Genomic DNA, 24,192 nt, shown 5'->3' on the forward strand with positions numbered 1-24,192 from the left:
GTGAGGAGCAGGTATCCCTATAGGGACGATATCACATACCAGCCATCCAAGTGGACAACTATTGAGAGAGGCGTTAAGAATCTGAAGGAAATAGCTGTGCAGGAGATGATTTTCAGCGATTTGGGCAACCTGCAGACATCATTAGATCCAGATGCACTCAAAGTTACTGGACCCGTTTGGCGCAAATGGGCACTGAGTGCACCAGCAGCGTATGGTAATGTATTGGCAATATTTTGCTGGAGAGATGATGAGGCACCAACGGTGGGTGATACAAATGCTCAAATGCAGCATTAAGCAAATAATCTTCTTTCTGCCCCACAAGCCAGTGTCTCAGTGCTGAAGAAATCATTTGGCAAGGTCAATATCTCAGGTGGGGACAAACACTTCCCTACTAAACCTGGTCGAGAGAAGCAAAGCACACCACGACACATCCTGTGGTCTACCCTGTGTAATCAGGGAGAAAACATGAGGAACTGGGATGGAAAACCTACTTTGGCTTTACAGACATGTGTACGTGAGTCGCAGAGTAAGACACCTCCCAGGAGGGGTTCTTCCAGGAGCAGTGCTGCTCCAGTTTCCAGAGTAAAGTCCCCTAGAAGGCAGAGATGGGCCTCGGACCCTTATTTACGACACACAACTGTCACAGATGGAAGTGGTGGGCCCTCTCATCAAAACTAGGGTTGCCCTGCCTCCAGCCAGGGGGAGGAGAGGGACAACTGAGTTTATTGGACTGTGTGGATTCCATAGCCTGGCACATCAGAACCACAAACATGTAGGGCCCTGGTGGAAACTGGTGCACAGTGCACTGTAATGCCCTCAAGGACCCTTATTTACGACACACAACTGTCACAGATGGAAGTGGTGGGCCCTCTCATCAAAACTAGGGTTGCCCTGCCTCCAGCCAGGGGGAGGAGAGGGACAACTGAGTTTATTGGACTGTGTGGATTCCATGGCCAGGCACATCAGAACCACAAACGTGTAGGGCCCTGGTGGACACTGGTGCACAGTGCACTGTAATGCCCTCAAATCACACAAGGGAAGAATCTGTCACTATTGCTGGAGTGACAGGAGGATCTCAAGACCTGACTGTACTGGAGGCCAAAGTGAGCCTAACTGGGAATAAATGGGGAAAGTTCCCCATTCTGACTGGCCCGGATGCACCATGCATTCTTGGCATAGATTACCTCAGGAAAGGCTATTTTAAGGACCCGAGGGGCTACCGGTGGGCGTTTGGTCTGGCGGCGGTGGAGACGGAGAAAGTTGTGCAACTGTCTACACTGTCTGGCCTGTCAGATACTACATGGCCAGATACTAGAGTTACATTGAGTAAGGCATAATCCAACACCAAAGAGTAGTCGGGGTATAATGAAACATTCAGCACAAAGCAGAATAACAGAAACCAGCCCACGGAAGCTGAGATACATGGTATTTCTGGTTCTCATACCACTGCCAACGTAACTACATTAGGGAAAATAAAATACAAAGAGTGAGAGTAGCAATGGAACTTTCTGTCAACTGAAAGTAGCCAGAAAGAGTTCTGGAAATATGATTATTACACTTTTCTTCTGTCCCTAGCCATCATGATACCTATGCCAATACAACTTGGTCAGCATCATCCAAGATTCTGTGATACAGTCAACAAGAAAAATCTCTTTGTGCTGTTCCTTAATCAGGGTCAGAACCACTATAAAAAAGGACAAGTGTATCACTGAAATGCCTTTTTTCTAGCACACCACATTAATTCCACAGTCTCTGTTGCTCTTGCAGGACTGCTTCCTAATACCATTAGACCTAATAATTTCAAAAACACCTGCACATTTTTGGTCTCAGTAGACCAAATAGGACCATAGACTTTGGGCTGACAGGAGTTTGTTTTGTCAAAGATATCACTGCAACTGCTGGGGGTTGTTTTTTTTTTTATTATTGGCTGTACCTCTTTATGTCTGCCATTCCTTGAGGCCACGGTCTGTGCTCAGATCCGTGATGCATGTGACAGTAGTGGGTGACTTAAAGAGCACATAGAGATTTCCTTTCCTAGATCTCCAGTCCACCAACACCCATGATGGTATTGTTATTGGGTGGCTTTTTAACGGCCTCCACAGAAAAGGTTTGGTCTCAGCCCAGCTTCTAGTGAAGAAATAACACACTTCATAATAGCCCATTGTATAACTGGTTTGTTTTGTCAAAGAGATCACTGCAACTGTTGGGCTTTCTCTTTTTTTATTGGCTGTACCTCTTTATGTCTGCCATTCCTTGAGGCCACGGTCTGTGCTCAGATCCGTGATGCATGTGACAGTAGTGGGTGACTTAAAGAGCACATAGAGATTTCCTTTCCTAGATCTCCAGTCCACCAACACCCATGATGGTATTGTTATTGGGTGGCTTTTTAACGGCCTCCACAGAAAAGGTTTGGTCTCAGCCCAGCTTCTAGTGAAGAAATAACACACTTCATAATAGCCCATTGTATAACTGGTCCACTAAGTCACCAAAGTAAGCCATTTTTACTTTTTTTAACAGCAAATCTTTTCGTCTTGAATTTGGTGAGTCTTGGTTTTGCATGTAGATAGATGCCTAAAATGCAGATGAAGTTCATGAGAGTTTGGCACCTTTTTCAAGAGCTCTCGGGAGATCATCTAGCTCTTTAACACAGCTACCCAAGAAATCAATCCGGTCCCTTTTTAGCATCTACCCAGTTAAAATTGCTTCGTTAAGCAGCATCCTCCTTCGAACCTTTCCTTTCCATCAGAATTACAAGGAGGGGTTAAAAAAAGAAGGAAAAAAAAAGGTACCTTGTATCCGAACTCAGGCAGTGCAGATGCATCCCAGTGGGTAGGACAGGTTTGACTTGGAATAGAAGAATCCTTCTGGCTGTTTATAAACAGAAAGAAAACAAAGTGTTAGTGATTCTAGTCCTGCTCTGAACACTCAAATTGGAAGTATCACCTTTGGCCAATTCCTGTACTTAAAAATAAATAAAATAAACCATGGGAATGGCCTCAGTCTGTAAGCTGGGTTTTGCACGTTGCCATTCAATTGTCATAGTTCTCTTTCACTTGTTTCTTTATGGAGCAACTGTCCATCACCAGTCCTATGGATGCGCTACTTGGAATAACACATAACCCAGAAACCAGGTGATGCACCAAGCTGGGAGTTTGTGATACAGTTCAGGCAAATGGGTACGTTACCTTCTAGCAATGGCTACATTCTTTGCACGATTACTGCAACCACTGGTAGCCATGTTGCCTTATAACTACTTCTGAAATATGAAAAAACAACAACTTAAAGAGCATCATTTACCCTTTCTTTATCTTCTGCACGTCTTCAAAAGACACAAACTTTGGTCGCCTGCAGACTTGTCTTCGAGTTTTATATGAGATGTTTGTCTGGGTCATTTCTTGAGGAGAAAAGAGAAGGAAAAAGTCATGAAGAAGTCTACAAGATGGGGTTATTAATGAGTGACAGTCATTCATTAATGAGAAGTGGCATACTCATCGTCAATTCTATCTGCTGAAGAACAGTTGCACAAAGCCTATGTAACCTTCCTGTCCTTCTCATAACATTGTTATTTGACTTAAGCCTATCTTGGTTGCTCCTTTAAGTCATTCACACTCTTTAAACGTTGCTCCAACAGCACAGAAAAATGCTTTGTTTTTGATTTTTACATTTCACAGCATTAACTCACTTAAAGTTTACTACGACTTTATGTGAAGACTACGTATCTTTTTATTTCTGATCCTGTGTGAATCTGGATAGAGTCAATGAGTAAGGGGGCACGCTACTTTTATATGGAATTTTCTCTGGGAAATCACTACCTCACTTTTCCTTTCAATGCGTATACCTGGTAGTGTTAGTAAAAGAAACCATAGCTTCCAAAAGCTGGGATAATTCGGAAGTTAGTCTTTGTAAAGCACTGCACAGTTGTAAATGAAAACCCTTAAAGTGAGTACCTTTAAAATTGAGCTGGTAATCATGCAAGCCAGCCTGGAAAAATATGGTGGTATCTGGATCTGCTAGATACAAATTCTCAATAGTAGCAGAAGATGGTGCGTTCACGCTATTCTTTTCTCCCTTTGGAGGAAAAAAAAAAAAAAAAGAGAGAGAGAGAAAAGAGTAATGAATAAACACAGTCAGGACTAAACCCTGGATAAGTAGTTTGGGTAGAGGGAAAGAAGAGGCAAAGAGTAGGATGAGGAGGAATCTACTCAGAACTATTATAGCTTAACGTGTGATTCCCAAACTATTCATAACATACGCATAAGTACATAATTAGCAATGACTCACACACAGGTATCCCATTTAAATTTCTGTAACAAATTGCACTGGTTTGGGCTGGGATAAAGTTAAATTTCTTCATAGTTAAATTTCTTCTACATGGTGCTGTGTTTTGGATTTGTGCTGAAAACAGTGTTGATAACATGGGGATGTTTTAGTTATTGCTGAGCAGTGCTTGCACAGAGTCAAGGCCTCTTCTGCTCCTCACCCTGCCCCACCAGCAAGGAGGCTGGGGGTGCACAAGGAGTTGGGAGGGGGCACAGCTGGGACAGCTGACCCCAACTGGCCAAAGGGATATCCCATAACATATCACGTCATAGTCAGCAATAAAAGCTGGGAAAAGGAGGAAGGGGGGAAGAGGGGCAGGGTTTGGCGTGATGGCATTTGTCTTTCCAAGTAACCCTCACATGTGATGGAGCCCTGCTTTCCTGGAGATGGCTGAACACCTGCCCACTGATGGGAAGCAGTGAACGGATTCCTTGTTTTGCTTTGCCTATTAAACTGTCTTTATCTCAACCCACGAGTTTTCTCACTTTCACCCTTCAGATTCTCTCCCGCATCCCACTGGGTGAGCGGCTGCGTGGTGCCTAGCTGGGTATGACAGATGCACTCAAGTCCTTGACCAAACTAGTGTCAGTTTGATTCAGGCTCCAAAGGAAGTAGGAGCCTGAACCACCCTCCTCTGAAGTCCTAGGCCACGACCGGGCCATGAACTTCTCTAGCTCCAACCTGAAAACCCACACAGGGCCAGGGTGACGTGGTGGGCACTGATGCATATGAGCTTGGAAACTGGAACACTGATCACGTGGCTAAGAAACGAAAAGCAGGTGGTCCTTCCAAGACTAATTTGTCAAGGAACAAAGGAAGTTGTGGGTACAAGGACTCTCCTGCTTACCTTTTCCACTGCATGTAATTTGACTATGGGCCAACCACTTTATTTCATAAGTACAACAGCCTGAGTGAGCTTTTTTGAGCTCTCCCTGCTAAGGAGCAGGCTGCCAGCAGCGATCTCTCCCTGAGCTTGGAAGCTTCTCAAGGTTAGTCCTTGAGGCCAAGAGGCCCCTTTCCAGCTGCAGATCTTTGGTAAGTGAGCAATATGGTACACAACCTTGTATTACAGTGTACTAAGCTTTTGTAATGCTCACTTTATTATTATTATTATATCATCAGTGGAGTAAACAATAGAGTGAACCTTGCTATCAGGCTTTGTTAAATCTCACCTTTACAACATCCTACTTCAATAAAACTACTTTTGCCACTACCTTTCGCAATCTTTCTTTTAAAGTCTAAAATCTCCCCTGCAACAAACTGGCATAGTAGGTAGATTCTAAATGCACTCCACAACACCAGGGTTAAACCGTGATGCAAGTATAATTCTCTAATGTACAAAACAATGTCAAATACGAGGGTGTGCTGATGGAGATGCTTTCCATTTAAGCTGCCCACTGAAATCAAGACCCACCATTACAAAAGTTACCACTCTATCCATCATCTTTACCTACTTTTTCACGTCCCTGGGTCACTTTTGTGTTCTGCCATTTGTGCAGTTATACTGTAAACCAGATGGGGAAAACTCATCTGCCTTGGGGGAAGGAGAGATTTTTTTATTTACTTCTTCTCCTGCATTTTTCGGACAGATCACTCTCAAAGAGGATTTGGCCAACCAAGGAAAAAGGTAACATTTGACTTGAGAGAGCAGAGCAATCCTTACACATCTGAGGAAGCAGGACAATGCTCAGAAGAGAAGCAAGACTAGTTCCTGAATAATTTAAAAGGCAATATATCTCAAGGAACAGTGTATACATGTTAAGTCTGCATAGAAGCCACAGACAACTCCAAAAGTGAATCTGATGAGAAACACCGGCATGCATCATCAGAAACAGTCTGATCAACACAAGCTGAAAAAAAAAAAGAAATTCTGCTTTCCTGCATTTGCCAACAAGATCTTTGTCAGGAAAGCAGTTACAACAAATCATCCAGACACGAAGACAGACAACTGTTCGTATTGAAGGAGATAAGATGTGTTCCTCCCCTTCCAGTCTGTCATCATCTTATCACATCTGTTGGTAACATCCGTAGTTTCACTGCCTTTCTTGACACTACAAAATTCAAGCACAAGTATTGGCCCAATTAACCTTGCTGAGTTAAGGGGAACGGGGGGAAGAGGCTCCACACATTTCTTCAGAAGTGATTCAAAGCACAGGAGGTGGACTCACCTGTTCTCCGTATTCAATCCACAGGCCTTCATCATTCTTCCAATACCAAATCCACTGCGTAGTCAGTACAAATCCGGGTTTTGTGACTGATGATGGTGTAGAGAGGCGCCGAAGTGAAGAAGAACCACAGGTCATTGTCTTGAAATTAATGTTCTTATCCGGTATGCTGTAAGGTCAAATTCAGGTTTATTACAGTTAACAGCATATCTTTTATGCTCTAATCTCCAGTTTAATATGATGCAATTTTATTTAATATGACTGCCTGAATGGGTCTGAAATAGGAGGATTTCCCACAGCACGCATGGCAGCTCTGAAAACTGTTTCCAGTCTTCAGAAGCGTACTGTGGCCTCTGAGACACTGAATGCCACCTCAATCCCTAACCAGATGTTGCACTGCCAGCTTTACAGACAATCTGGGGCTGCATGTACAACGTGGCAAAAGGTATTTCTGCAATAAATAAACATGGTTCCAGATTTTCTCAGTACAAAAAAATCAGAAGTTGATAAGTACCTGACTGAGTTTGCCAGCAAACACCTGCAGCTTATCAACTCTGTTCTTGTTCTGTGGTTACAGGGGATGCAATCACAGCTGTAAGTTCTGCAAAAAGCATTCATCTCTGGAGCCACCTAGACTCTTACTCCTGGCAGACTCAAAAAATTAACTTTCAGGCAGAAAGACTTGGGAAAGCAGCCTCCCCTTTGGCATCTTGCTGTGATTTGCAGCATCCAGCAGCCTAGTCAAGCTGCAAATCAAAATCATCTGCTGTTTGAAGAGCACGGGCCAAAGTGATTATACCATTTCATTGAGGTCAAACTTGGCGCCCCCTACAAATTCAGGGGGGGAAATTACAGTGGGGCTTTTGGAAAGGAGTTAAAGGGAAAATGAACTCTTTAAAAAAAGGGCATTTCATAAAATTCCTCTAGGCACATTATAGGTATTATAATTATAGGTACTAGTTGTATTAGGAACAGAATAGCCATGCAAAAGGGCCATCTCTCAACGGCTATTTAAAGGCCCAACTCAACTACTATAAATAAATTATGATTCGTTATCTGAAATACTAAGCACTAAATTCCACCTACTTCTTGTTACCCTGTACAAAATGTAAAATGCAAGATACTGCTGTGTTATTTTTAGAAGACAAAAATGGGGTGATATTTCCATGCAATCACCTTTACTTTTCCTTTTAAAAGAAAAATTCTCCTTTGAACATCCTCACGGATTCTGAGAAGCTGAGAATCAGAAGTCAGATACCCTTAGGAAGAAAACAAGAGTTTTTCCTCAGGGGGCCTAACCCCTAAGCAAGCAGTCCAGCATCATTATACCTGCTGGTTTTTGGGTCACAATAGGCCTTTTCAACTTCCTCCATCATGGAAAGGTCATTCCAGGTGATCCCGTTATACACCTGCCATCGATATGGCAAATGGTAATGAACAAATCTGCATTTATCTGTAATGAGAGGAGACATAGTCAAGAGCTCTTCAATCATAACACAGAGAGCAAGACAAGAGGGGAAAAAAAAAATCCAAGTATTTTTCACACTCTGGCTTTATCTAATGGGGTCAGACATAGTCAAGAGCTCTGCAATCATAACACAGAGAGCAAGATGAGGGGAAAAAAAAAATCCAAGCATTTTTCACACTCTGGCTTTATCTAATGGGGTTTAGTATGAGAAATAGTGACAAAGTGCTGAAAACATAAATACATTTGAACCCCGGGGGGGAGTGTTTCTCCAGTCTTACCTAGAAATGCAACATGAGCTCTGGCACTGCCAAATGCATTTCAAAGAAACCACAGCTTTCCCTTTGCTGATGCTCTACCTCGGCAGCTGGGTGAGCAGGGCCACAGATAGGAAGTGTGTGTCTCTGTGTCACTCCACCGTATTTCTCAGCTGTAAAATGCCTAGTCCACACATCACATAAGCACTCTGATATATTTGTTTCTCTTTCCCATAGAGCTTATGGGGTGCTTCCCAAGGCCTGAACGTGGGGTGGGTTTTTTTTAAGGCCCAGCCCAATGAATGAGGCAGCATAAAGGACTGCAATACCCCACAGAACATCCCCCAGGAGGGACCCTACACTCAGCCTTTCCAGCTATTTGGCAGTCACAGTATAGCTGCTCTGAGTCTGACCTCCACAGCCCGCACGTAGGGACACCATTCACACTAGGCAGGTCCAAAAGTTCATAAACTTAAGCTTTAAGTCTGGTCCTAAAGAAGCAGGGTCTGAGAAAGGTGATAAAAGGCTGGAGAAGCTGCTGCACAGACAGAGCCAATAGGAGTTTCACCGTTCCTGACCCCTGATGTATTTGATCACAGAACATATAGGAACAAACCCCAGTTATGAAGACGACAGTGTCATTCAGTCCTTTCTTCCTTCTTTTTGTTAACAGGGCTGGAGTGTACCCTGTGTTGACTTGAAAAACTGTAGACAAAACCACACTTGGTCTCCCTCGGCCAGATTTCATTTCTATGACCCATAATATACCCATAAAAGAGATAATTTATTTTTAAAGTACTATCTCTTTTCAAAGTAATGGTTAAGAAGAGGTATTATCAAGCCCTAAAGTAACTTCCTCATCTGCCTCTCAGAAAAGGAGCTTCTGATGGGAGAAATGCATCTTTACCAGAACATACTAAACACACCCAAACACCTCAGACCACACAGGTACCTGGCACCTTATCACACTTGTCCACATCCTAAGAGAGAGCAAACACAGTCTGACCTAATTTAAGCAGATCTTTTACCAAGACCAGGAGGTCAGAAAAGGAGTAGCCTTTAGAAAGTGACTGGACAAATTCACTGAAATAAAATCTTACGGTACCTCCTCATAACCAAGGAAGAGCCTAACCTGGGGGTTCAGGGACAGCCCCCAAATTCAATGGTTTATACTTATTTTTTACCCCAGACCCCTGTATTGGCCACTGCCAGACAATGGACTAGACTTATCTTTAGCTTAGCTGGTACACCTACTCTGTTTTAAGGTGTTGTAATGCCTCAGATCATTTTTTAAAGGACTTAGTAGGGGAAGAATATGGCTATTATCTGATGTATATAGCATACAGCAGGTATAAAAGAATAGTTACCAGTTGTCAATGACGACAGCATAATGTTGGCTCTAGAATGGATCTAAAAGTTACAGAAAGTGCAACATTTAACACTTGGAAGGGTTTTTGCCACAGAAACATACCCAAAGCCTGACACCATCAACAGGACTGAAATAGGATGTAGATGGATCATCGAGAGCAGAAAGGGTCTGAGTGTATCCACTTGACTTTTATTATGTTTGCATGTATTTTTTATTATGTTTGTAATTCTGACAATGTTTATTAGTGACTTGGAAACAAAGCGAGTAAGTGAGAAGGCACAACCACCACCATCACTCCATATACCACCACTAGTCGAGGCACTGAGCAGGGAGTGCCTCTGCCAACGCTGCTCTCCCAAGATAACATTACATTTTATAAAGCTTACCTTTGTTTTTGCAGTACTTCCACACATGGAACACGCATATTTCATCACAATTGTCTTCTTTGTTGTTCTTCAAACCTTTAGTGGAGGAATCATCTTTCTTATCTGCAAGAAAGAACACATTAGTCCCTATTTGCCCTACCAACACACAACTCTAAGAGAAGGACACTGAATTTGGTATTTTGCCCCAGAATAAACAAGGACTTGACTGCAGTAGCTGAGTTAAGCACTTGGGGATCTTACTATCCCCTGTACAGCCCACTGCAGGAGTTAGGGCTCTGTGAGTGACCAATAAGCCCCAACAATGGAAGGTAGTCACAGCGCTGATGGTATGAAGCTGCATGACTTGACCACAGCTGTTGCAAAGAGGCCGACTTGGGTCTCAACACAAAGTGGACCAGAGAGTGGCCTTTGTTGTAGATAAATGGCTACGTCAGCCGAGTGGATCAACCAGTCACATAAACGCTTCTTTCTGAGTTCATTAAAAGAGGAAGAGTGTCTGTCTGAGTTAGCCAGACCAGCACGGGATGAGTGAATACAGAGCTCAGCCCAACGCAGGAGTACAAAAACTATACAACTTGCAAAAGAATTTCAAAGACAGAAATGGGCTTGAGCTCGCTTCATAGAATCATAGAACCATAGAATGGTCTAGGTTGGAAGAGACCCTTGGGATCATCGAGTCCAACCATCAACCCTACTCTACAAAGTTCTCCCCTACACCATATCCCCCAGCACCACATCTAAACAGCTCTTAAAACACGTCCAGGGATGGTGACTCAACCACCTCCCTGGGCAGCCTGTTCCAGTGTCTGACCACTTTTTCTGTGAAAAATTCTTTCCTAATGTTCAGTCTAAACCTACCTTGTTGGAGCTTGAAGCCGTTCCCTCTCGTTCTGTCATTATTTACCTGTGAGAAGAGACCAGCCCCAACCTCTCTACAGTGTCCTTTCAAGTAGATATAGAGAGTGATGAAGTCTCCCCTCGGCCTCCTCTTCCTCAAACTAAACAGTCCCAGCTCCTTCAACTGCTCCTCATATCATTTGTTTTCCAGGCCCTTCACCAGCTTCATTGCCCTCCTCTGCACCCACTCCAGCACTTCCATATCTCTCTTGTATTGAGGTGCCCAAAACTGGACACAATACTCAAAGTGTGTCCTCACCAGTGCTGAGTAAAGGGGCACAGTCACTTCCCTACTTCCACTGGTCACGCTATTTCTAATACAAGCCAGGATGCTGTTGGCTTTCTTGCCCCCCTGGGCACACTGCTGGCTCATATTCAGCTGCTTGTCAACTAGAACCCCCAGGTCTCTTTCCTCCAGGCAGCTCCAGCCACACTTCCCCCAGCCTGTAGCGCTGCAGGGGGTTGTTGTGGCCCAAGTGCAGGACCTTGCACTTGCCCTTGTTGAAACTCATTCCGTTGATGTTGGCCCTTCCCGGGGACTGGGGATACCCAACATTGTGACAGTGAGCACAGCATACAGACCTGTGATGGGAATCACGTTGGTATCGTGATTGAACTGTCTATTGCAATTGCTGTATTTTGGTAAGCATAACTTACACTGACAACACAACACAAATGTTATCTTGCATCACTCTGTTACATCAGAATTGCAATTGCTGTATTTTGGTAAGCACAACTTACACTGACAACACAATACAGATGTTATCTTGCATCACTCTGTTACATCAGAAATCTCATTGCACTGGGCCTGGCTAGGACAGAGGTAATCTTCTTAATAGTTAATCTTCGCCATAGCACCATGGTGCTGTGGTTTAGATTTTTTGATCAAACCAATGCTGATAACACATGATGCCCTAGCTGTTGCTGAACAATGCTTGCACAGCATCAAGGCCTTCTTTATCTCTCACCCTGCCTCCTCTGTGGACAGACTTGGGAGAGGGGGAGGCACAATAGGTTGGGAGGGGACACAACCGGGCAGGGGACCTAAACCAACCAAAGAAATATTCCATACGATGTAACATTATGTTCAGCAACTGAAGCGAAAAGAGGGAGTTTTAAAAGACACACATGATGCCTTAGCTGTTGCTGAACAATGCTTGCACAGCATCAAGGCCTTCTTTATCTCCCACCCTGCCTCCTCTGTGAACAGACTTGGGAGAGGGGGAGGCACAATAGGTTGGGAGGGGACACAACCGGGCAGGGGACCTAAACCAACCAAAGAAATATTCCATACGATGTAACATTATGTTCAGCAACTGAAGCGAAAAGAGGGAGTTTTAAAAGAGTTAACTACTTTTTGCTTGGGAACTAGCATCAACCTATCTGTGGGAGGTGGTGAGTGATTGTCTTTGCGTCACTTGCTTTTGTTTTCTTCTTTCTTTTTCCACTTACCCTTCATACACACACCCCCGCTCCCACCTTGACCCTCAAGTTTTCTTGTTTTTATTCTTTCTTTCTTCCTCCCCTGCCTCACTGGGGCTGTGGGGAAATCAGCAAGTGGCTGTGTGTGGTGCTGGGGTAACCCGCTGGGGTTAAACTACAATACCCACGTAACACCAACTATCTTCAAATAAGTAAATTCAATATTAAACATGACACCCTCCACGTGTGGAATACCTAAAAGCATCTAAAAGTTCAGAGAGTAATGGATGTTTGCATTAATGCAAGTTTGAAGACGACACCAAGCTGTGTGGTGTTGTCGATACACCAGAGGGATGGGATGTCATCCAGAAGGACCTGGACAGGCTGGAGAGGTGGGCCCAGCTGAACCTCATGAGGTTCAACAAGAGCAAGTGCAGGGTTCTGCACCTGGGCCGGAACAATCCTCACCATCAGCACAGACTGGGGGGGTGAGGTATTAGAAAGCAGCCCTGAGGAAAGGGACTTGGGGGTGCTGGTGGAGGGAGGTCCCTTCCGGCCTGGACAACTCTATGATTCTATGACTCTGACAGGCTTTAAAGCCAAGGCCCTTCTGCCCAGGAGGACAGGAGATTTATGAGTTCCTATTCACTCACTAGAAGTTACATCAAGACAAACACTCTACTGACAAAGCTACATCCAGGAATGGACGTAGCTTTGTCAGTAGAGCAGTTGTCTTGGGGACAGAAGGCAAGGAAAGATACCACATGCACAGATACTACTCTGTCTCCTTCCCAGAAAGGAAGCAACATGTCCAGAACAGTACAGAGATCAATCCCAGTCTACTTCCCATTGACCTGCACAATGCTTGGGCAGAAATCTCACTCCTTTGCAATTTATGAGTTCCTATTCGCTCACTGGAAGTTACATCAAGACAACCGCTCTACTGACAAAGCTACATCCAGAAATGGACGTAGCTTTGTCAGCAGAGCGGTTGTCTTGGGGACAGAAGGCAAGGAAAGATACCACATGCACAGATACTACTCTGTCTCCTTCCCAGAAAGGAAGCAACATGTCCAGAACAGTACAGAGATCAATCCCAGTCTACTTCCCATTGACCTGGACAATGCTTGGGCAGAAATCTCACTCCTTTGCAGGCCGTCTGGTACCATGGCTTTCAGTATACAGCAGCGTTAAGCACATAAGCTGCACTCTGACTGCCATAGGGAGCTGTAAGGCTGTGTGAAACCAAATCCCAATGAGAACCCCTGATCTCAAGACTGGAGGGTTAGAAACAATCCATACCTTTGTCTTTACCTCCAGCTCCTGTTGGCAACTGGTCCTGCCTCAGATCAGGTACGCTGCTACTGAGACCTGCATGAGAAGACTGAATGAACAGCACTGCTGGACCAGAACCTCAGCTAGATGGCAACATCCCAGTTTGTATGCTGAGGATGATGTCCATCACACATATAATTTTTGACCGGCACTGCTGATAGAACAGATCAGCGACAGCAGTTACAAATCCCCGTTAGTCACAGTTACCCACAGCCACTCGATAGCAATTTTGCATGTGGTATTTTAGGCAACAGTAATGCAGCTGTCTCTCCCACACAGCTCAGCCGTGACTTACTCCATTCCTGAAAGCAGATCAATGGCAGAAGGAAAAGAAACTATGTACGCATCCAAGAGGGGAAATAAGAAAAGTGATTCCACATGGAAGCAGTTGGCACTTACCTAGATATTTGCCATCTGAAGGTGGTATATGCAGATGCAGTGTGGAGCCTGCTTTTTCCAAAGGTACCCTCGGTTCTTGACTCCTTCTATCTGCCGGTTTTTTCACTAATTTTTCTCTTGGTTTCTGGTAGTGCACTGAAAGCACAAAGAGGACAATGGGGTTTACCTGCGATTTAAGGCAAGAATGGCTTCCACCTCTGCCAAACCCAGGGTTTCTTACTCTTCTTACACTGTACTTACTTTTGTCCTTCTTCAGTTCCTTGACGAAGTCTGCATGCCTGTGATCATATATAGTCTGGATGTTTGAAGCTATGCGCCCATCAATGCCTCCATTTTGCAACACTGCCAGTGCATGGGCATCCAGGAGGTTATGGGACCTCTTGCATGGCAAAAATCTACATTCCCCATGCAGAAAGTGTCGACAAATATGAAGCTTGTTGCAGTTGTTTTGCTGGATGCAGGCATCATCCTTTCTGTTGTAAAATTGGCAGACCTAGAAACAGGGAGGATAGATACATTATGAAACGGAAAAGCACATTAGAAATCAGTATTTTTTTTCTGTGTTCTATAGGCATGCAGCTTTAAGAGTGGAAAAACGGTGACTAAAATGCATGTGTTCATTGTGATTTCTTTAATTCTGACAGATTTCTTGAATGGAAAAGCAGGCATTTTCAGCTGACTCATGCCTTTTGAGTTTTGAAGTTTTGCAGAGGTTTTTGTCAAAGAAAAAGAATAGTCAGTATAACAAGAATTCATTTTTGGGATGCCTAAACAAGACAGTTGCATAACAAATGACTATTTCACAGTTACTCTATTTAAAAGAAAAAACACAACAAAAAACCCAAACCAAAACAAAAAAAATCCAAAACCAAACCAACCCAAAATCGAAACCCTAACAAAGAACAGATGTCTCCATAAAAACATCCTGTGTCACATGAGGCATTATCTCATGGAGCTGAAACTGCATTTGCACTTCCTACTTGTAAAGCTTATTCTGCATTGATGATTGGGACATCTAAAAATAGTAAGAAGAATGCTTCAAGATTAGAGTTACGTGTGGAAAAGGCAACACACTTCTATATTCCCCTGCTCACCAAAAAAAAAAAAAAAAAAAAAAGAGATATGCAGTGAATTGGACCCAGGGAACAAATCACACACCAAAACACTCCTTCATATTGCTGTCCAGAGGCAGCCCCAGCATCACACCAGAACTGTCACAGATCTCCTCCCAACCCCTGCTCCAAGCAACAGAGACGGTTTCTACGCTGTGCTGCAACTGAGCAGATAGGGATTTATGAATCAGCTAGGGAACTGGAGATTGCTGGGATGGCAGTGTACAAAAGCCTGTAAAACCAGGCCAGTTTCAACTGCATAACAACTCTTCATTGGATTCATACTCATTAACAATACTACCCACTGCCAGAAGTGAGTTCCTCATCGCCATCAGTCAGTATCATGTACAGAACAATTAGCCTTCACAAAGTTGCTCTAAATTAGGTGGGAGCATACAAAGCCACACAAGTGATGTAATTTCAGTGAGCCCTGATGGTTACTGTCCTTGACAGTTCTTAGTCTCTGAGGGAAGCAGAAACCAAAGGGGGTTGTCTTCTTTCTTCCCCATCTTCCCTCTTGTCATTGTGGATGCTTTATGCTTTTCTACCCCTAACATGCCAAAGAATGCTCTCATTTGCTTTTGACATTTTTGGGATCTGGACTTGTTCTGGTTTTACTTGTTCTACTGGATTATTCTGATTCCATCACATACCTCTCCTGCCTGCTGTGCAAGATTTTAGTTTTACCAGGTATCTTGCAGATTTTACTTCTACATGTTTTCCTGCACCCTCTTTGTGCAACTGTATCACAATTTCCCATTTACCCCCTTGCAATTATGTCTATAATTTATAAATTGAAGCTCAGCTGCATCACCAAACGATTTCAGTAGTGTTACAATCTGTTGGGTGCCCATGGCAAGGTGCTGGCAGCAGAGGTGACCTCTGTGAGAAGAAGGTCCGGGAAAGATCATGGAGAGGATCATCTTGGGAGACCTCTCACAGCAAGTGCAGGGCAGGCAAGGGATCAGGGCCAGCCAGCATGGGTTTATGAAAGGGAGGTCCTGCTTAACCAACTTGATCTCTTTCTATGACCATGTGACCTGCTTTCGCGATGAGGGGAAGGCTGTAGACGTTGTCTACCGACTTTGGTAAGGCCTTTGACACCGTCCACCACGGTGTTCTCCTGGAGAAACTGGCAAATCATGGCATAGACAAGTGGACCCTTCACTGGATAAAAAACTGGCTGGATGGCCGTGCCCAGCGAGTTGTGATTAATGGGGCAAAATCCAGTTGGCGACCGGTCACCAGTGGTGTCCCTCAGGGCTCAGTTTTGGGGCCAGTCTTGTTTAATATCTTCATTGATGATCTAGATAAGGGGATTGAGCGCACCCTCAGTAAGTCTGCAGATGACACCAAGCTAGGTGGGAGTGTTGATCTGCTTGAGGGTCGGAGGGCTCTACAGAGGGATCTGGACAGGGTGGATCAATGGGCCAAGGCCAATGGGATGAGGTTTAATAAGGCCAAGTGCCAGGTCCTGCATTTTGGTCACAACAACCCCAGGCAACACTACAGGCTGGGGGCAGAGTGGCTGGAAAGCTGCCCGGCAGAAAAGGACCTGGGGGAGTTGGTGGCCAGCTGGCTGAACATGAGCCAGCAGTGTGCCCAGGTGGCCAAGAAGGCCAACGGCATCCTGGCCCGTATCAGGAATAGCGTGGCCAGCAGGAGCAGGGCAGTGATGGTGCCTCTGGACTGGGCACTGGTGAGGCCTCACCTTGAGTACTGTGTTCAGTTCTGGGCCCCTCACTCCAGGAAGGACATTGAGCTGCTGGAGCGTGTCCAGAGGAGAGCCACCAAGCTGGTGAGGGCTCTAGAGAACAAGTCACACGAGGAGAGGCTGAGGGAACTGGGCATGTTTAGTTTGGAGAAGAGGAGGCTGAGGGGAGACCTCATTGCCCTCTACAGCTCCCTGAAAGGAAGGTGTAGAGAGGTGGAGGGTTGGCTTCTTCTCCCAAGGGAATAATGACAGGACCAGAGGAAATGGACTAAAGTTGTGGCAGGGGAGGTTTAGATTAGATATTAGGAAGAATGACTTTCCTGAGAGGGTGGTCAGGCCCTGGAAGGGCCTGCCCACGGAGGTGGTGGAGTCACCATCCCTGGAGGTATTTAAGAAACATGTAGACATGGCTCTTAAGGGCATGCTCTAGTGCCCAAGATTATTGGTTTGTGGGTGGGTGTGATGTTGTGGGGTGTTGTGTTTTGTGGGATTTTTGGTGTTTGGGTTTCTTTTTAAGGTTGAACTCGATGATCTCAGAGGTCCCTTCCAACCACGGTGATTCTGTGATAAGCCAGGGGCTGCCCCATGCCAGACACAGGTGGCTCCAACAGACCCACTGTGGGATGCAACTGAGCCCATCAGCCAAGCTGCTGGCACCTCTGGGAAAATCTATTTAGGAAGGGGCAAAACACTGCACAGTAGTGAGGGAGGTGACAGGGAAAGTGTGAGAAACAGCCCTGCAGACACCAAAATGAGGAGGAGGAAGGCAAGGAGGTACTCCAGGTGCTTGAGCAGAGATTCCCCTGCAGGGCCACCCACAGCTGCTTCCCTAGGACTGAGTCCAGACCCCTTTTGAGTATCTCCAAGGAGGGGAGCCCCACAACCCCTCTGGGAAGCGCTCAGTCACCCTCACAGTAAAAAAGCATTTCCTGATGTTCAGAGGGAACCCCCTCTGTTTCAGTTTATGCCCATCACCTCTGGTCCTGGGCACCACTGAAAAGAGCCTGGCGCTCTCCTTTCTACACCCTCCCCTTCAGGTGTCTGTAAATACGGATAAGATTCCCCTGAGCCTTCACTTCTGCAAGCTAAACAGACCCAGCTCTCAGCCCGTACTCACGTGAGAGGTGCCCCAGTCCCTTCGTCATCTTAGTGGCACGTCGCCAAACCCCTCTTCCAGTAGCTCCATCACCCTCTGAATGAATTTTGGACCTATTTTCAGCTAACATAGCAGGCCACCATGGAAGACATTACAATGAGGAGATAGTGACTTCTGGCAAATCTAGGTGATTTACCCACAGGCCTTGGTTGCAGAGGCCCATACATTATCATCAGTGACAGCCACATAATGAGAGCACATACCATACCATCAGCATGGACTGCCTTTAACAATACAACCTGTAGGTACTGTTTGTAAGAGCTTGTTCCTATAGAGATGCGTAAGAGCATAATGCTCTCAGTGAACTTTGGTGTACCACCACGAACATTCAGATTTTAATGGACAAAAGACCAATAGCTTTAGGGTTTTTTTCAGAAAAATACTGTAAAGACGTGAAGAACAGCCATGGTGAGGTTCAGCACCCTTGATGGGAATTCTGCCCAGCAGGCCATGGTCCTACCAGAGAGGTTTGATGCTGTCTTCTTGTGGGTTCCCACAACACCAGAAGGGACACGTAAGATTTCTTCTCATTATAACCTACAGTAGTAACCAGCTATTTATCTGGTGCCTTTTTTAGCGAGATCCAAAAGCACCAGCACCTGCCAATGTCAAGCAATTATTCACCTACTCCAGAATTTTGGGTAAGTCATCTAATTTTTCTCTCCTCCGTTTTCCCAGCTTTGCCCAAGGAGAATGCAGAAAGGCTTATCACCTACAGAGCACTCTAAAATCTATGTATCAAGAACATATGAAAATGTTAGGTAATAACAAACAATCTTGTGGGAGGTGCTTTGCAACTTCAGTCATTAAAGAACTCAAATCTTACACCACTTCCAAGGAATGGTTTTCTTCAGTTGCTTAACGTTTCTCTATTTTAGGGGCCTGATACCACCCAAAGTGTCACCCTCATCTAAAATATATACGCCTCCTACAAGTTCCTAAATCACAAAAAGAATGGGGTAAGGCTTTAAAGATGCAAATTTTTTCCACCCGTCCAAGTAGAGATAACTGTTCAAGTTACTGAGTTGGAAACAAGCAGTTAGGCCAACATCCACCAGCGACAGAAAGTCAAGCACAAACTGAGAGCTGTGATATTAATTTATACAGCACCCCCTTGGTTCAAAGGAGTAATACAGTTCCCTGGATGTTTCTAGAACAAACTTAAAAATCACCGCTTCCTTAACAGGTCTTTCCCCAAGACAATCTTTCCCCCTTGCCTTCAATATCCTCTCTTTTCTAAAACTTTCTCCTCCAGAAATACTGCTAATTAAAACCAGAAGCAGAGAGCACAGTTTGTCACACAGCCTGAAGCTAATTTAAGTACCATCAAAAAATGCGTAAGACTTAAGTCAGACACTGGTTTTGGTGCCAGAGCATAAGAATTGCTTTCGTGTTTGCATCTTCCTGCTCAAGGATAGGAAAGAAAAAGCAACTAAGATACAGCATCAGATAAAAGCTGAGAGAGTACTAAAAACATAAACATTATGTGTGGAACATAGACTACACAAAATATTACTTTAGAGTAGTGGAGACACCAACTACTTAAGCTACAAAGTGGAACTCCCAGAGATTTAAAGACACTGAATCTGGTTGAGAGTGATTTTGTAGAGCATCTGGAGGAAGATGGATTAAAAGATGACGTTAGTATACAACGGAAAATTTTCACATGGGAGCATCAGAATAAAATACCAAACCAGAAGAAGGCGCTGTGTCAGCTAAACAGGGAATCCATTACTTAACTACATCAAGAAAGCATGCTGCCCTTTGCCTTTGCCAAGAAACAGGGGGAAAAAAAAATTTTAAAAAGGGCAAGCCAGAGAATAGGTGAGAGACAGTGTAAAACTTCCTGATTTTGCGATGCTGTTGTGTTTTTCTTACCCTGCACCCCAGTTCAGGTCACAGAAAACCAAAGTTTCCTCTTGCTTTATATAAGCCATTTGCCAGCACGCACAAAGCCAGTCAGCATTTTAAGCAGGAAACAGCCAAGCTGGCTTTCCCATCACCCTCCCCAGCTCTCAGGTTTATGAATGGCCTGCACCAACCACTGTTTTCTGTTGTTTCTGCTATTTTAGCCATAATATGAGTTAAGGTGCTCAATCAGAGGTAATTAATGATGCCTGCCAGTGGTGATGGCTGAATAGATCTATAGATTAGAGCTTAAGAGTAACACCAATCAGTGATGGTTGCACTATCTGCTCATTGCTAGGAGTAGTTAAACAAGAAAGACTTAAATTTTAGTTGCAGCTGAGCAGGACAAAGATATCATCAATCCTCCCTGCTCATCACCACCATGCCCCTTGAATCTGCCACCACAATGTATTTTCAGACACTACCAACAACAAAAAAGAATCTATTTTGTCAAAGCCCAGCACTGTCACCGCAGGGAATAAGAAAACAATAAAACTATTATGCCAACAGATCTGTGGAGATCATAACCTCCAAAAGACATGGGTAACAGGCAGTACTCTGGTAATTCCTTAACCAGGAACAGCTGTAGCCAGAATAGGATACTCCTGGCTTTGAAACAGCCATACCTTGAGGACAGCATTGCCCTTATGCACACATTCAGAACCAGAAGGGATTGTTCAGCTAAATTGAACAAAATCGATGACTTGCATACAAACTGGACAAAGGTTGCATCGTGAAAATTAGTGCCCAAGAACTCAGTGCACTTTGGAAGGGGCAGATTTTACACAAAACTGACTGCAGTTGTTTGGTTATTTTCTCGCCTCCCTATTCCCCCAAGCACCCAAATATGCTTCTCCATCATCCTTTGGAGAAGAGCCCAACAAACTGGTTTTTGGTCAGAACTTTTATCCCATAAAACACGTGCAATTATTGTGATCTTTCACCTCTGCCTTGCTTACCTCACCATCTGTAAATCTCTGGTGAAGTCGCTGACTTTTTTTTTTTGTTTGTTTGCTTGCTTTGAGTAACTTTATGGCTATCTGTTGGGATAACAGGAATGGCATGCAAATCAGGCTATATAGCCTTGCTGTCCGCTTCCTGCTGTCAGACCCCACCTCTGCTGCTGAGAAGTCACAGATGACATGGCCTTATCCAGGTGCCAGCCTTTTGGTATTTGTGTAAGCAAAACACTCCTCAGTGTTTAACTTTTTTACTGCTGTTACTTTTTTTCAGTTGTACGATACCCAAGGCAGACTTCACATATTCCATAAATGGTTAAACTGTAGGAATGTTCTTTTAAAGAAGAAATGTAGCTATTTTAGTAACCATCCTAAATCGTTTCAAGGACTTGGTAAGATAAGAAAGGATGTATGTTGCCTTGAGAACATACTGGCCTAAGACAAGAATGCAATAAATACGGACATTGTCTGACAAACAGATGGTAGCAGGAAGATCATTAGTTTTAATAGCTAATTAAGGAGTTAGAATGTTTTGCAAACATGGAAAGTAAGCCAAAGGACAGATGAAGAAGATGAAGATTGAGGAAGAAACGACCCTCGTTCAGGATGAGGACCACTAGAAGCACAACTACACATGTCTAAAGGCTCATTATAAAATGTAGATGAATTCTTGGAAATGTAAAGAATATGCTAGTGTTTTCTTGGTATTATATTGAATACATATACCTGTCATGTATAAATTTGGCTTAATGACAGTGTTTGGTGTGCACAACAGGAGGAGCGATCCCCTGTGCACCCAGTGCTGCAATAAAGAATGCTTGCTTTCTAAAACTTTAAATTGAGTCTTAGAAAGTTTTATCTGCCAGTTTGTGGTAACAATAAGTACACGGCACTTTCACAATCCTGGCTCTATATTGTTTTTTCTGGTGCTTTCACACAGAGCCATTCCCATTCGTACTTCGTCCACACTAAACTTAATATTATTGTTATGTATCTTAACAGCTTCAGCTTGAAACTGAGATCAAAACTTCACATTCTCCTTGTCCTCTCCCATTCTTAATTAATAAAAGCTTCTCTTAAGAAATCAGCACAACTCACATCAGGAAAGAAGAAAGGGTCATTTTGAAGAAGCAGGACTCGCAGGTCATTCTCATCGAGGCAAGACAACTCATGGGACTTCAGAACTTTTTTGTTCTCAGCATTGATGATGTCATGCGAGTACTTGCAAGATCTGCAAGAAAATACAAAGAAATATCAACGTTTACCTCTTCATTCAAGTTGATTTAAAGAAGAACCTCAGATAACGTGCAACTTGTGAAAACCCATGGAGAGAAAGATAGTTTGGCAAAAGTCTCTGTGAACATTTAGGTGGTCTCTGTAATTAGCCAGAGAATGGACCAAACAGCACAGTAACTCTGTGAGATACAGTAGCGTTATTACCCCCATTTTAAACATCTATGTGGCCAGACCACTCCTAAGAAAGCCAGCAGCACAGATTTGAAGCCAAGTCAGTCTATCCGACACTCTCTTCCCCTCCAGCAAGAAACAAGTCAAGTCACACCGCCTGAACAGCTGGAGGAAAAAACTCATTTTAGAGAAGTACACCCACAGTGGTGGAAGCTGCAATACCCTTGATTTTGTGAACGAAAAAAACTGTTATCCCAGGGACAGCATGTAAAGAAAAGATGCAAGAGTCTGAGCGCCTAAAACAAAGAGATAATGAAGCTGAAAACAACACAATTTGTTATCTTTGCTGGCTAGGAAGTTAAAAAAAGAGCCAAACCCACAAACAACAAAAAAACCAAACCCAATAACAAAGACACTGCTGCACTTACTAACCCAAGAGAAATATCTGAAGCGAGTATGTATTTGAGATTGCAGATTTTTTTTGCATCTATTTTAAAAGATACTGCAAATCAATAATATGCAAAAAACCATGGTCAACCTGTGCATTAGTTCAGTGCAGCAAAATATAGCTTCCTTATGTCCTCCTCTTCAAAAGCATGATTTGATACAGCCTTAAGACTAGACTTATTCAACAAGTAAAAGTACCTGTTAATTTATCAGACTCAAGTCTCTGTTCCCTTTATCCTTTTAGCCTCTAGTTAATTCCCAATCCTTCTGTACAGACCCCTGTATAGACATTTCACTGCTGAACCCCACTACCCACTGCACATGTTGCTTTTTAAGCAAATATAGGAGAATGCAAAATCTGAAGGACAAAAGTGTGCCATCTTTGGTCTCAAAAAATTATTTTCTAAGGATACTAGATTCTGTAGACACTCGATGAATGGCTACAAAGGTAGGAGAGCAACAGAGTATTCAAGGTGGGAGTCATCACCAGCATTCCTCCACAGTTCATTTCAGATTCCACCGACAGTCACAGGGTGATCTACATCAATTGAGTACACATTTCTAAGTCAAAGCCTGACACAGTCCACAAATACAGTGATAACTAATCAGCTGAGTTTAGTAACACATTTAGAAAAAAAGCAGTGGAAAGTTACTTGCCAGAAACAAGTTACAAACAGGTTTAACTGGACCAAAATCCTGATTCCACTAAATAGGAAGACCCCAGTAACTTGCACAGACATTTATTCCTTCCAGAGATTCTGAAACAAGAAAGATGCAAGATCTGGAAGCAAGGCTAGATTTTACCTTACCAGCTAAAAAAATGTTCTGCCTTGATCTGTGTTGTCCACCCAGTGGTATTTCTGCCCCCTCACTTTAATCAACCTCCCTGCGTGAAAGGCACACTCTTCGTTTTATTATCACATACAGAAGTGGCTTAAAGTACTTAGTGCTATTGAGAGGGCAGAAGGGTTTATCGTTGGAAAGGAAATCACCCCATTGCACGCTTTAGTTCACAGGGCATCACCCATCCCAAGTGCCTACGTGTGTGTATGTTAGAAATACAAAGTATTTCTGACAGTGAATCACGGGGAAGTGAGAAATGGTGAGAAAATCTCAGCATCCCAGTCTTTTGCTGATACCATCCCGAGACAGACCACGGCCTTTGCCCTCCACGTTCTGGGCTGCACCGGGAAGGGTTTTGCTGGGGCAGAAGAGGAAGAATCTGGTGCAGTCTCAGCGTATTAGTTCAAATTAGTTCAAAGGCTGGGGGGGGCGGGGAGGGGGGGAAACCTAAACTGTAAATTCTTCCATCAGAGCTCACCCCTGCCATCGATTGCCACCGGTTTTCACTTCTGCAGTGCTTTTTGGCTCCCTTTACTGCTTATTTTTAAACTAAAGGACCACCCACTGGCCAGCCTGTGCTGTATGGAATAGCTGCAAACTTTTTTCACCCAGGTGCCGGGGGGGTGGTGTG

The 24,192-nt window shown here is 44.0% G+C and overlaps 1 protein-coding gene across 1 annotated transcript in view; it reads right to left on the bottom strand.

Moving 5' to 3' along the window:
* Positions 1–24,192, bottom strand: part of LOC106898147 (poly [ADP-ribose] polymerase 12-like) — a 35,650-nt gene that overhangs the window by 9,732 nt on the left and 1,726 nt on the right. Inside the window, exons 2-11 of the mRNA XM_014959247.1 lie at positions 21,963–22,095; positions 14,256–14,508; positions 14,016–14,150; positions 13,584–13,652; positions 9,963–10,064; positions 7,815–7,938; positions 6,489–6,654; positions 3,948–4,068; positions 3,298–3,394; positions 2,790–2,868 (exon numbers count right to left, since the gene is read on the bottom strand). Coding sequence (XP_014814733.1) covers positions 2,790–2,868; positions 3,298–3,394; positions 3,948–4,068; positions 6,489–6,654; positions 7,815–7,938; positions 9,963–10,064; positions 13,584–13,652; positions 14,016–14,150; positions 14,256–14,508; positions 21,963–22,095 — 1,279 coding nt within the window. The remainder of the gene's footprint in view (positions 1–2,789; positions 2,869–3,297; positions 3,395–3,947; positions 4,069–6,488; positions 6,655–7,814; positions 7,939–9,962; positions 10,065–13,583; positions 13,653–14,015; positions 14,151–14,255; positions 14,509–21,962; positions 22,096–24,192) is intronic.

The sequence above is a fragment of the Calidris pugnax genome, unplaced genomic scaffold (assembly GCF_001431845.1).
Source record: "Calidris pugnax isolate Ruff unplaced genomic scaffold, ASM143184v1 scaffold298, whole genome shotgun sequence".
Taxonomy (NCBI): Eukaryota; Metazoa; Chordata; class Aves; order Charadriiformes; family Scolopacidae; genus Calidris; species Calidris pugnax.